This window comes from Anolis sagrei, chromosome 1 (assembly GCF_037176765.1).
Source record: "Anolis sagrei isolate rAnoSag1 chromosome 1, rAnoSag1.mat, whole genome shotgun sequence".
In the NCBI taxonomy this organism is placed as follows: Eukaryota; Metazoa; Chordata; class Lepidosauria; order Squamata; family Dactyloidae; genus Anolis; species Anolis sagrei.
Window position 1 is genome coordinate 70,917,152 of NC_090021.1, and position 14,938 is coordinate 70,932,089.

General features: G+C 40.8%; 1 protein-coding gene across 2 annotated transcripts in view; it reads left to right on the top strand.

The window, feature by feature from the left end:
* The window catches only part of CNKSR3 (CNKSR family member 3), a 77,021-nt gene that overhangs the window by 21,849 nt on the left and 40,234 nt on the right, over positions 1-14,938 (top strand). For both annotated transcript variants that reach the window (XM_060753610.2, XM_060753611.2), the window contains exon 2: positions 13,178-13,341. In XM_060753610.2, the coding sequence (XP_060609593.1) occupies positions 13,178-13,341 (164 nt within the window). The remainder of the gene's footprint in view (positions 1-13,177; positions 13,342-14,938) is intronic.

Consider the following 14,938-nt stretch of genomic DNA (forward strand, 5'->3'; position numbering starts at 1 on the left):
GAAACTACTGTATATTTTTCTTAGGTTTCTATTTCAATAAAATTTACATGTTTTTAAGCTCCAGGATGCAAAGTTTTGGGTATATTGAGTTTTCACTACAGATGATCAGTGCCAGACAGTTCTCCACGTTTTGTCCGGTTTTCCTGGAAAGAGTGAGATCTGTGCAAATCAAAAGCATCTGGTCTGCAGTAGCAACACAGTACAAGAAATACAGGCACCTGACATCTGCTGGCCTTGGTAGGTAGGCATCTGGGAATCATTAGTGCCAGGGGCAGTCTGCTAAATATTGTCCTGTTGCCTATAGTTTCTAGAAGGCCTTTAGACTTAGCTGGAAACCTCCCCACCCCTTCTTTACCCCCAGCTGCCAATGGGGGATATCTAATTTAACTTGGAAATGACTGGCGTCAGTTGTCCCTGTGTTGATCCTCCACAAAGCGGAGTGAGAGGTGGGGGTTTTCTACTGAAGTCAACCTTGAATCTTCATGCCAATGGGATTTTGGCCTGCATAAATAGTGTAGTGTCTACATCCAGAGAAATAATGCCATCCCTCTATTCTACCTTGGTCAGACCACACCTGGAATACTGTTCCAATTCTGGGCACCACAATTGAAGGAAAAAGTTGACAAGCTGGAATGTGTCCAGAGGAGGGCGACTAAAATGATCAAAGGTCTGGAGAAGAAGCCCCGTGAGGAGCAGATTCAAGATCTGGGCATGTTTAGCCTGAAGAAGAGAAGGCTGAGAGGAGACATGATAGCCATGTATAAATATGTGAGGGAAAGTCATAGGGAGTAGTAAACAGGCTTGTTTTCTGCTGCCCTGGAGACCAGGATGCTGAACAGTGGCTTCAAACTATAGGAAAGGAGATTCCACCTGAACTTGAGGAAGAACCTCCTAACTGTGAGAGCTGTTCAGCAGTGGAAAACTGCCTCAGAGTGCGGTGGAGGCTCCTTCTTTGGAGGCTTTTAAGCAGAGATTGGATGGCCATCTGTCAGGGGTGCTTTGAATGTCATTTTTCTGCTTCTTGTCAGGGGGTTGGACTGGATGGCCCATGAGGTCTCATCCAACTCTAGGATTCTATGATTCTATGCTGTGTAGATTCTGAAGCAGAGGCTGTACAACAGCTTTAGCTATGCTTGAACGTACTTAGTCCATCTTTGTCAGAAATAAGAATATGAATACTTGAATAAATCAGTGGACATATTATATTAAAGGTCAATGGAAGATTGGTTCCATGGGAAGCCCAAGACAATTGTTTTGTGAAAATCATCTATTAATATAGTATTGTATGGTGTGTGTGTATTAGTAATTGCTAAAACAGTACAATCCTTTGTTAATGTCTTTGCCAGAAAAGGGTGGCTCAGAGGAACTAGTTGAGGCATGCCCGAAGAATGTGGTTTAGAAGCAAAACTTTTGACACTCAGTGATTGAGAATAATTGAGAAACAGAAACATCTTAGGGAAAAATTAACTTTCCATAATGGTGTTAGTTTTCCTGGATCTGAAATGAAACGCTTCTTTACACAGCACTGTTGCCCTTACAGCCTTGAATGCTGTTGCCCCATAAACCTAAGTCTGCTCTCCGCTCTCCCAGGAAAATATGCGAATGTTGAGGAAGCTGCAGGCAATATGTCAGTTGCTCAATGATTCTTATAAAAATAGGAAGTTTCTTTTTTGTCATGCAGAGCCTTAAGTTCTTACCGCAGGATTCTCTGTCAGAAGTTCACGAACTAAACAGTAAGAGAAAGTTGAAATCTTTCCCAGTGTAACAAAGGGTGCAGCTTGGCAACATATGCCTGAAGCCTTGCTGTTTTGCACATGGATATCTGCTGTTGTTCCTGAGCATGAATTGAGTGTCAAGTGTACTGGGTTTTGTACAAACAGTACATGGTAGTGATGCAATGTCTTTCAAGAAGGCTCAACGGCCTACATCAGATGGACAGAATGGGAACAAGTGATTAATCCAGGGTAGGAGAGGGATTGGAAAGAGTTGGATGCTGACAGAGGCCAAATAAGGTAAGTCTTCGATTGTTCTTCAAAGGCAAAATAGGTTTTCAGGTGAAGGGTTTGGAAAAAAATAGGTTGACAAGTAAAGGTTTTCTTTCTTTTTCTTCTGTAAATGCCTAATAGCAGATCACATTGCAAGCCCATGCAGTCCATAAGTTTCTACTCTACTATAAGGGATAAAGGAAAAGCTGGGGGCGGATGAGTGGGATGGGATTAAGATAATAGGATGGATGGTCTATATCCCCCCCATGCGCCACTGATGGTCTGATTGTTTCTTTGGCCTTAATGCAAGTAAGCAGATAAGGAATAAAAGGTATAGGAATGGTGGCTGGGGGGGGGGGGGGGGGACTTGTATTGGCACATATTTTTTTTATGTTTCCTGTTGATATATGCCAGGCAGTTACTCTGGGGGCCAGATGTAAAATCTTGGCAAGCTCAGCTGCTCTTTCTGATGTGTATGGTGATTTCTTTCTGGCTTCTCAGGCTCTTCTGCCTTGAAATGTAATTTATATTCTAAATGAAAATATCTAAAAGGCTATAAATAGCCTCTTCGAAAGTACTCTGAAATAGATGAAGGATGGTAAGCAAGGGTCAGAGATTGGAAAAATTAACTTTTTGAATGAGAATTCCAAGAACCCTCAATGCTGATCAGGGATTCTGTGAATTGTAATCCAAAAGCTATAATTTTCAAAAGTTTCTGAGCTCTTGTAAGCGAATACGGAATTACAATTCATGGAAGGCACAAGCTCTGTGTCTTATTTTGGAAGGAGAGTGAATACGATCAGCTGTTTGACTCAGTTTGTGCCAAGATCAGTTCTCTAAACTGTCACTTGAGAGAATGGACTTATAAAGTAAAAACATTCACTTAATTTAACTTAAGCACAGTCAATGACTTAAATAAAACAAATTGCTGTTTGTTTTCATAGGAACTACAGAATCATAGGAACTACAGAAATATAGCATGAGTAAACATTAATGGATGATGCATCACTCCAAAACACCTTGCGAAGTCAATCCTGTCTGCATTTCTAAGCATACTAGGTTGCTTTTCTTCTAATTATTACTATGTTAGACTCTTGGGATGATGGAGTGAGAGGGAGTCAATTGTGGTGTAACATCTTGGTCCTGTGTGCGTCCCCCCGCGCAAACTCTTTTGCTAAATAAAAGGCCTGAAAGACATGATGGGTGTAGCATCACGCTTCCCCCTTCACTGATTTGTGGACAAAAGCCCTTGCTGTGCTATTTTGCTATTTATTTTGTGTTTAAATTCATTTGTTTCCAAAGTGATGCAAATCTTGTATTGCTAAGCCGCTTATCAACTTGGTATCTAAGCAGGCACAGTGGGGGCATTGTAGTGTCTGAGCTTTATTTTTCTGAAGGTTTCAGCTGGGCAGGAATTGTACTTGCACAAATCCCAAGTATAATTGGAGAAGAATTTTAACTCCCTGTAGGCAGGTCACATGCCTGGCATGCCAGGGCCTTTTATTCAGATCTCGTTCACAGATGTATTCACTTCCCAGGTCCTGAACCTTCCTGAGAGCCTTAATGACTTAGACTTGTGTTAAAAGAACGTGTGCTACCATGGGGAAAATGGCAGTGAGAAAAGTAACAGGCAACATTTCCAAATCACAATTCAATCTGCTGGCTGTCTGGATGTGAGAAATAAGGTGTTGTTTTTTTAAATGATTGAAACTGTGAGCAGTGCTTCCTGTTTATGGTAGGTTGGGCATGAGTAGAGTGGAGATCACCTTTGGCTTTAAATGAATTCCTAGGTGCCTGCTCAAGTCACATCTAGACTTTTGGAAGTAATAGGAAGGAGAGAGCAAGCTTGTTTTCTGCTGCCCTGGAGACTAGGCTTCAAACTACAAGAAAGGAGATTCCACCTGAACATGAGGAAGAATTGCCTGATTTTGAGAGTTGTTCAGCAGTGGAACTCTCTGCTTCGGAGTGTGGTGGAGGTTCCTTCTTTGGAAGCTATTAAGCAGAGGCTGGATGGCCATCTGTCACGGGTACTTTGAATGCGATTTTCCTGCTTCTTGGCAAGGGGTTGGACTGGATGTCCCATGAGGTCTCTTCCAACTCTAGGATTTTATGATAGATTCTTAAGACATGAAATTCCAGTCAAAAAGGAAATAATAGTAAAGAGGCATGTGGGGGAAGCCCATGTTTCTACCAGGGAACACTGAAGCAGGGAAAAGCTTCCTACTTTGGATGACAACCCCTAAAATATCTCAGCTAGTATGGTGTTGGAGGAAAGTTCTGAGAGTGCCTTGGCTGCCAGAAGATCCAACCAGTCCATACTTCAGGAAATAAAGCCCGACTACTCATTGGAGGGAAGGATAGGAGAGGCAAAGATGAAGTACTTTGGCCACATCATGAGAAGAAAGGAAAGCTTAGAGAAGACAATGATGCTGGGGAAAATGGAAGGAAAAAGGAAGAGGGGCCGACCAAGGGCAAGATGGATGGATGGCATCCTTGAAATGACTGGATTGACCTTGGAGCTGGGGGTGGTGACGGCCGACAGGGAGCTCTGGCGTGGGCTGGTCCATGAGGTCACGAAGAGTCGGAAACGACTGAATAAATGAACAACAAGCATGGACAGTTTGGGAAGAGCTGTGTCCTGCTGCTGTTTTGGCATCTCTGCAGCAGTACAGCCTTTTCATTCATCCCATTGACCTCATGTTTGTTTCTCAGGTTTAGGCCATAGCAGCATTAAGTGCTGCTGGAGCCTCTAGTGCTCATGTCAAAACATGAGAACATGGGACCAGGCTGTGATAAGGTTAGAGGTGATAGATGTGTGCAATGGATGCAAAGGCATTCTAAGGCACCTGATACCTAGGGCTGACCCTATCAGGCTGCACAGCTTTGTTTTGGCATGGCTATTCTTATGTTCTTTAAATTTGTTTTGTTTTAGCTCTATTTCTCTTGTCAGAAATGTTAAACTGGTGTTGCGAAATGAGAATTCTTTTCCCCTCCAGGCAAAATATTTATAGACTAGTTGATGCCAGCTAGATTGCAGGTCATGTAATGAGTCTAGCCTGGAATGATAGAGCTCGCTACCTCAAAGCTCCTCGGTGGCATGTGCTCTTACTACACAGTGGCTTCTGACTGGTTTATTGCATGCAGAAGTCAGTATAGGTCCTTGTATATGTTTGCATTAGTCATCTGGGAGCCCAAAGAGATTGGGTAGGTGATTATTATGGTGTGAGCAAGTATCTTCATTGCAGTCCTTCACAACAGTTTCACGTTGCAGTGGGAGGCGTTCTGGCCCAGCCCAGGTGTTGCCCCATGTGTCCCAAACAGCCCGGAGTCTACATTGCAACATGGCTTCCGGTTTTCACTGTGGGAATAATCCTTAAAGTACCAATTATTCGGAGTTCAAGCCAGGGAGCCAGCATGATTCACAAACAAGTCCTGTAACCACAGAAAATCCATTAACTTGGAAACCACGCATACTCTCCATCACAAGGACTTGGAAGATGTGGGATGACTGTGCTGTGTTGAGCAAAAGATATTATTAACATGGCATGCAGTTTCTCATGCCGGAGAAGTATAAACAGAGTTTGCAGGGTTTTTTTCTCCTGAAAAAATTAAAATAAATTTTGGCCTGACTGGTTTAAACTTGGGGCTTTTATTGGCCTTCCCAAATAAATAAATATTTGCACTTCTGCAGGAGTGTATTAATAGAAGTCTTCCTGGAAAGGTGTTAACTTAATTCCCTGAGTAATAGAAGTGAAATATTATTTCTGGGTAGCTAAGGAAACAAACTACATGTTTAAATGGAGATGCTGGGCTTGTAGCTTTTACTGTATGTTTCTATATTTGTTTCAGTTTGGAACATTTTTTGTAAATACTTATGAATGTTGTAATCCTGGACTAGAGATTTTTTTGGGATGTTTAATTCTTATATAAAAACAAAAGATCCACTTTTTAAAAAAACTTTAAAAAACCAAATTGTCTACAAATGCATAACCTAAAGTTGATGTGTAAAATAACAAAATACATATGGCAACTCATATAATTTTGTACAGAAGAAAGAAAACTTTATGAAATTATTTGTTTTCACAAGGGGGGAACAAAATAAGAAAATTGTCCCAACTTTTTAGTAACAATGTTGTTAAAACATTTTGACTGATTCATTTTACTTTTGTTCTTTTCATTGTATTTTATACCAAGGAAATCTGTATTTTGAAATAGGTTGCCAAGTAAGTGTCTTTTTAGAATTCTTGTTCAAGGAACTCAAATCTTCCAGGCAAGTAACCTTGTTAGTGCCGTTGCAGCAAAAACAATTATAAGGCTGAGGAATCTGGGAATTGCAATCCAGGTTATCTGGATGGTACCAGATGGGAGAAGTCTGCCCAAAAGCTTAGTTGTTTTTGATGGCATAAGCGTTTGTGAGGGAAGGATATTAGAGGCAGAGATGAAGTACTTTGGCCACATAATGAGAAGAGAGGGAAGCTTGGAGAAGACAATGGTTCTGGGGAAAATGGAAGGAAAAGGGAAGAGGGGGTTGACCAAGGGCAAGATAGTATCCTTGAAGTGACTGGCTTGACCTTGAAAGATCTGGGGGTGGCAACGGTGGACAAGGTGCTCTGGCGTGGGCTGGTCCATAACCTCACAAAGAGTTGTGGGAAACGACTGAATGAATAAAAAACAAAACAAAGCATTTGTGAACTAGCCCCCTTCTCTTTTGCTGTAATGGAGTTCAAGGTAAATCAATACAGATTCTTACATGAGGTCCTTCCTTCATGAACACAACATTTCCAGGTTCCTGCCATATGAACCAAAGGCTAGGTAAAACACAAATAAACAGCTGAAAGACTATGTGGCAGACAGTGTCATCTGTGTTAGGAAAATCTGAAGTGCAAATTTAAACAGTGACATGGAACAAGAGCAAACAGATGGTGAGATTAACCTTAAACAGAGCTAACAGAAAAAGAGGGGAACCTATATATTAAAATAACAACAGTCACAAAAACATTAACTTTATTATTATTCATGTAGTAATAGTTCAAATTGTTAGTTCAGATACTATAAATGCAGGGCCCATATGCAGGTAAAAGAAGAATACTTCAAGATAAAGCAGGAAAACCCTGCTTTGTCTCGAATTATTTAGATACCCCATTAAATCCGAGTCTTACTGAAAGATCCAGTTCTAATGGGGTATGGAATCTATGGGGACAGACTATTAGGATTACAGAAGCAGTTCTAGTTGACTGTCCCCACAGCCCAATTTGCTTCTTCTGCCCTGTGAGCCCAGAGAAGGCAAGAGGACACCCTTCCCTCCCTACCCCCTTAAATGCCTTACAAATAAAGAAAAATTGCCATGAGGCTGCTTCGGCAGTTCTGGTATATAAAAATGATGTGCCAGGAGGCGGCCGGGGGGGGGGGGGATTTTCTCCTCCCCCCCCCCCTGCCTCCTAGCACCTCATGGTGACCTGGTAAGTTTTTCTTTATTTTTAAGGCTTTTGGGGAGGGGAGTTGGGTAGCACGATGCTATTCCAAAAGTTATTGGGATGGCATGGGAACACCCACCTGGGAATGCTCGGGCTTGGGGGGGGGGGAAGGTGTAGGGATTTAAACCCGCATTGAAGCAGATTTTAGTCTAGTCTGGAAGCTCCCTTAGAGAAACTGACTTTAACAAATACTGTACATATAAACATCCACGAAAGAGCCAATATGATGTAGTGGTTTGATGGCTGCATTCGTTTCTGGAGACCAGGTTTCAGAGAGTTCTAATTGCATTTCACTTTTGCTTCCCTTGAGCCACCTGTGTGTCCCTAGCTCCCATTTTTTTGACAGCCCAATCAACTGATCAGCTGTTTTGGGCTTTAAAATATGCATGTTCACTGGAGCAGTCCACATAGGGGGAAGGGAAAGGAAAGCAAGTCTTTTGTATGACCGCAGTCACACGAAGGTTCTGCATTTTTAAAGGCGGAGTTGGGTTTTAAGCACATTTTTTTAACACAGGTTTTTCAGCTGTTAACCCGATTTCTTCCGCACTTTTCCTAAATGTCATGTAGCCACCCCCTCCTTTTATCCCAGTTACTTCCGGCTTATTAGGCATGTGTAGATGGGCCCTATGGGATTTACAAACACCACGAAATCCTGGGGTTTGTAAAGGAGCATTTTCAATTTTCATTCATAGAGCTCTAGTTCCCCACCAAACTACAAGCCCCAGGATCACGTTGGATGTTACCATAGCAACTTAATTGGAAAATAGCACTGTACAATACAACTCCCATATCTAGCGATTCAGTCTCTACCCACAAATAATCATCCTAGAGTTGTTTATGGGCCTCTCTGGGTCCTCCAGTGTGTCTATACTATACTTCTAGTCAATGTATAGGGTTCAGTATTTCATTGGTTTCAGGTATCCACAAGGGGTCTTGGACTGTATCTCCCATGAATATGGGGATATACTGTATTTGTATATTGCGAATGTACCCCAGGGCTTCTCTTGTCTTGAACTTAATATCTAGAACTTGAATGGGGTTATCCAGATGAATCCACCTTCTGGGTTTTTCATCCTGAAAGTTTGAAATATCTGTCCTAATATTTAGACATTGACAGTTGAAGCTTCAAGTTAAAATATGCACTAAGACTCCCATGAATGTGAAACCCATATTCGTGGTCTCATTTATTAAGACCTTTGGGGGAACTGTCACTCTAGGAATGTGCTAGGTCCTCAAAGTTCCCATGGAGTCACCCTGGAGGACATAGCATGCTCTCTAGGAATTTCTAGATCCTCCAGGGTAAATCCTATTCTAAGACCAGACATCTAGTAATTTAACCGCAGCCCAGCCAGGACTATATCCTCTGTGGAGGGACTTCCTGAACAGGTTTTATTTTATATTGCTCTGACTGTTTTGGGACCTATCTCATAGGTATTTATACAAAATATTTTATTCACCAGTGGGTATTTTTAAAAATGTCTGCTCTGGAGGAATTAGAAAGCATTCCCTCTTTTTCTAATTTAATGTTCTTGAAAAGTAAATCATAGCAAAGTGCCATAAATAAATGACAAGAGCCAAAATTAAACCTTACACCAAATCTTCCCCAACCTACTATCCTGGAGATATATTTGATTGCAGGTCCCATCACCTTGGTTAGTATTTTATGTCTCCAAAATGTATATTTGAGTATAATATCTTTAAAACATGCTGTATGGGGATATGTGAGTTGTAATCAAACACATTTTCAGGGACAACTGTGTGTGGGGTACCAGGTTCATGAAGATGCTTTAGATATGCTCCCCACAGCATGGAATTAATGGTATGAAGCATTGAAGGAAACATGAAAACATCCTGGCTCCCACATGGGACCCTGCTAACCAGACAACACTGAGATTTATCAAGATACCATCCTTCATCAGTATCCATTAAAGTGGTTGTTCAGTGGCATTAGGACTGCCTAGGCTTGTCTCTTATGGGACAGGTGTTTCTTCAAATCGATTGATACCACCTTCAATTGTTGAAAGAAGCCAGCCTTTGCAACTGGTTTTGTTGAAACTTGAATTGCCAGGTGTCAGCAGCAAATCTGTGAGCACACTTTTGTTTCCAGTTTGTGTATTCAAGCCTGGTTATTAGCACTGGCTGGTGTTGTTGAAAGATTACATTTTGGAGGAAGGTGGTGAACTGCTAAAATCTCTATTGTGTGGTTAGTGGAAACTCATTGACACTACTCTTGTCTAGTGATAGACTGCGTCTAATGAGATGTGCCTGAGGCCACCTTACAGGGCTCCCCTGTGCAGTTTTATTCAGCAATAATTGATCTTACATTGAGGAAGACATAGTGTATATGCTAATAGGGAAGTCAACATATCAATGGGTCAAGCACTATATCTTAATTATACTGTATTCTTGTTTGTTTGTTTGTTTGTTTTTTTAAAAACTTCAAAAACTTGTCTTTTGCTGAATAGAGTGCAGAAAAAGTCCATTTCTGATGCAGTGCTGCTTCTGGTCTTTTTGAGTACCAGAAGTAGTATTCTGGTGGTGGTGCCCCTGAGGCAATACTGGCACTTTCCACTTTGTTCAAATCATATCACAAGTCATATCAGTATTCATAGTTTTGTCCCCTAAAACCTGTACTTGACTTACACATGAGATTTGACTTATATATAAGCATATATGGTACTTCATGTATCTGTTAGTTACACTTACTGCTTGCCTCTTCTCTAAGGGATTATAGACATTGTCCTCCTCTCCATGCTTTCTGAACATGTGTCCAGAAATGGATTTATCACACCTGGACGAAAAGAATGCATTGTTTTCAGTGTGGACGCAAACATTAAATTGTGATTCACCGGAGCTTAGTTTGAGCTGTGTGTGTGGTTGTATACAGTCCAATAATAATACTTCAGCTATCCTTAAGCCCTGCTGAATTTGTTGGACGTAAGTTCTTGATTATGGGTTGAATTACCTCTTTTGTTTCTTCTTGTGTGCATGTGGACAAAGAAATTTGAGGGACAACACTTTTTTACTGAAGCTATCACAGAACATATGATGAAACAGAGTTGAAACGAATGCTGTGATAATAAGTAAGAGGTTTTCATCATATAAAACCTTTCTTTTAAAGACTAGTTTTGTGGAGTTTTAGTATGCTTTGTTCAACATCAGAGGCCCTGCCATGTAAACTGCACCACAGGAGAAGTATGTTAAGAGTGGAGTCTACTTTTGATTTCTTTCTCCATGTGGTTGACTAGGAACCCTCCATTTCACTGGATTTCCCCTCCCCCCTTTTTTATTGAGACTTCTCCTGTTTTGTTTGTTTGTTTGTTTGTTTAAGCATTTTCCTTCTGTTCCAGAGATGGCTTGATTTTTAGGCATCTTGATTTGGAAATGTCAGTTGCAGAGATTTTCTGTCTCTTGATCTGTATCCAGTTATTCTTACTAACTAGACCTTTGGAGAAATATGGAGGTGGGACATCTTTATTTCTTCTTCTTGGTCATCTGTGCTTCACACAAATGGATTTTTATGCTTGCACAGTGACCCAAGTGGAATGTGCCAGAGTTGAATAGTTTGGAGGTAATTCTGCTCCTTCCATCTACCACACATGTCCACACCAACTGGACTAATTGTCCCCCGAATTTCTCTTTGTCCACCAAGAATAATTTATTTTGGAGTGTTCTCTGTGTTGAGTAACCTACCTTCATCTTTATTCGATTTATGTCATTAATTCCTTGTCTTTTGTTTCATTGATATCCCCCTTCTCCTTCAAGTCTCTCAAGGTGATGTACTTGGTCCACATTCCTATTTTAATCTTAGCTACCACCCCATGAAGTAAAGTAGGTTGAGAGATAGTTTATGAATTTCATGGCTGAATATGAATGTAGACCCCAGATCCATTCATAATGTATAATTGTTGTACAATTTGTTCAGTTTTAACAGTGAATGGAAACATCCAAGGAAATGCTGGGATGTGTGGCTGGTTGAGACTTCTCACCATCTGATTCATAGAATGTTGCTTTGGCAGTAAAAATGGAATAATACCATTATAATTCTGTAGTGTGAATGGGCTCCAGTTTCCCCAAATCCTTATCGAAGACCTCAACCACTGTATCATAGTAGATATTGTTTTTTTTCTATTGATTTAGAGTGGTGGTAGCAGCATTTTATCACTCTTCTATTCTCCTGTATTCAAAGCAGTTTACAATCAGTATTCCATAGCAAGGGAAGGCAGATATTCCCAGCCCTAAGCAGTTTGTTTCTCCAATTCTGTCACAGCTACTATACCCATGGCCTTTATTTTTATTATGGTGGAATAGTGTGCCAACAGGAATCCAACCATAGATGCTCTTTATCTCTACATCTGCAACCACAAATTTGTGCATATTGTGGATGGAATTCAACTAACTACCAAAGAGTCTGCTGCATAGAGATTGACCTTCAATGTCTCGTATTTGAGGAACCCTAATTTTGAAGCACAGCATTTTGTCTGTATTTGAATCTCCTGCTTGTACAACCCGCCTAAGAATTAAACTGGCTTATTTATTTATTTTGTTAAGCTGATCTGTTACACTTTTTTTTTTTGGCTAAGTGTCCTAGTTTGGTTATCTGATCGCTGTCCTGCTAAGGAATTTGCTCAAACAAAGAAGCTTTTTTCATGTAGAATGAGTGAATTCATAACCCTTTCATTGTTTCTGTTTGCATTCCAATGTTTCAGTGCTTTCTCCTTGGTTTGTGATACCTCTAAGCTGGCCGTATGTGTAGAGGAGAGCATTGCTGCACCTTCAATAAATAGTTGTGCAGACAGGGGATTTTGGGCAAGTGTGATTTTCCCAGACTGACTTGGAAACGTTGAATCTAGGAGGCTTGCCTGTATGTGTCCTGCCACTGAGCCACAGTTCCTCCTCTGTCCTTGTATGTTTACGCACTGTTTTGTTCTGCTTAAATAGTGCTTTAAAACTATATCTAATCTGAAATCTAGTATAACCTGAAATCTAAGAAATTAGCACCTACATTACCTTTATGCAGAATTCCAAATAAAGCATCCTTTATTCCAACTTCCAGAATCCCAAATTATCCATATCAGTGGTTGAGATAGTGCCATCTTTGATTCCTGATGGTTCGGTGCACACAAACTGTGGTCCATGCATAAGAGTAAAATATTATTTGAAGAGTATATGAAACATACATTAATTTCATGTTTAGGCTTGAGTTTCGTCTCAAAGCTGTCCTACTATATCCTCCTATGCGATACAGGTATTCTATCTCAAAGCTGTCCCACTATGTACTTATATGCAATACAGGCATTCCAACATCCAGAAAAATCCAAAAACCAAAACACTTCTGGTCCCACAGGGTTTAGCTGCAGTTTCACTTCAAATGAGCCTGTTCTCACTTACATACAAATTCAACTTAATAATAAACCTGCAGAACCTATGTTGTTTGTAACTTGGGGACTACCTGTACTACACTGTCTCTTTTTAGTGGAATACTTTGAATATCATGTATTTTCTTTTTATTATTATTTATCCCACTCCTGTTTCATTTTTAAATTGTAGCAGTTGATGAGGAGGGCAAGAGATTTGGGAGAGTATTTTTTTTTTTTAGCATTTTATGTAAACAAGAATAAGCTAGAGAACAGATGTGCTGATTGTTTTGTGTATGCATTTTTAAATGAAAGAAAAAGCATTAGAAATATGATTACAATGAATTTCTTTCTTATTTAGGTTTGGATGATTGCCTGCAGCAATATGTCACAAAATTTGAACGAGAGAAGATAAATGGAGCTCAGCTGTTACAGATTTCCCACCAGGATCTCGAAGAGTTGGGCATCACCCGGATTGGACATCAGGAGCTCGTTTTAGAGGCTGTGGACCTTCTTTGTGCACTGGTCAGTTTACAGAATGAATAAATATTAAAATCACCCCTCTTTTCCCCACCCTTTGGTTAATGGAAGTGTTTGACAAAAGGGAGATGGTTGCATATTTCCCAATGAAAGGAAAGGCATGTTCATGTAAAGAGTTTCATTTTCTTCCAAAGCATTTATCAAATGTTAAGATTTTAGAAAGGTTAGGCTCCTTTAAATATTGGAGTGCTAGAAAAATTGGTGATTAATTGAAAAAAGGTTGCCCTGAGGCAAAGACACCATCCCACTCTGAAGTTTTTCTACTTGAACGTAAGAAATCCTCTTAACTTTGGTCCTGTGATCCAAGATTACCCAGACATTTTAAGTACATTGTTTGTTTATTTGAGATGTTTGGTTGTTCACTTCCCAACGTAGCGGAGCTTTTGCTGACCTTTTATTTATTTTGTATCAAAAGCATTGCACAAGGTGGAGGATTCTTTTAGGTAGTGCCATTTTTCTAGGTTGTCTTTTGATCTACCCACTCCAGTTCAGAGTCTCTTCAGGGACTTCTAAGTTGCCCATTCTTGGTTTGCAAACACTTGTGGTTGGGGGGGGGGGGCACCTGGTTGGAATTTCCTGCCTAGAGGGATACTCTTGCTGTTGCTGGGGGAAAGTTAAGAGGAGTCGTGGTTCTCATGAAGCTGACCTGATTATGAATGCACAACTAAAACCTTACCTTCACCAGTAAATCAGTCTATTCTTCAAATGCTTGATCCCACAGCCAGGATTTGAGTTTCTTCTGGAAGGTCAGGAAGGATGGGGCAGATCTTATCTCATTAGAGAGGAAGATCCACAACTGATGGGCCACCACAGAGAAGGCCCTGTCTCTTGTCCCGACCAAACGCGACTGTGATGACAGCGGGACCAAGAGTAGGGCCTCGCCAGACGATCTTAAGGTCTTAAGGTCCTTGGTGGTTCGTAGAGAGAGATACGTTCAGACTGGTAAACTGGACTGGAACTGTTTAGGGCTTTATAGGTTAAGACTAGCACTTTGAATTGTGCCCAGAAGCCAATAGGCAGCCAGTGGAGCAGGCGTAACAGGGGAGTTCTGCGCTCCCTGTACCCCACTCCTATGAGCAACCTGGCCGCCAAGTGTTGAACTAGCTTAAGCTTCCAAGCAGTCTTCAGAGGCAACCCCACGTAGAGTGCATTGCAGTAATCTATTTGGGATGTAATCAGAGCGTGGACCACGGTTCCCAAGTCATATCACTCCTTTCTGCCAGCAGTGGGACTTCTAAATTGTTAAAACCATATAAAAGCATAATTAAAATATATACATGGAAACATTTTTTTTAAAAAACAGCAGTGACTCAATCTGTAGAGCTATTTAAAATACACTAGGATTCAGTATTAAAGATCAGTTCGGCCTCACAACGCACCAATAAAAGTTTATTGTAGACACGTGGATGGAATAGTAAGTTGCCTGATGAAGGAGAACAAATAGGGTATCATCCTAATCTGTTTAGGGAGGAAGTACCAAAGGCTGGGAGCCGACACTGAGAAGGCCCTCTTCTTTGATCTCAACAAACAACCCTAAATACATTTTGAGACAGAGAGAAGGGCCTCTGATCCTATCTTAGAG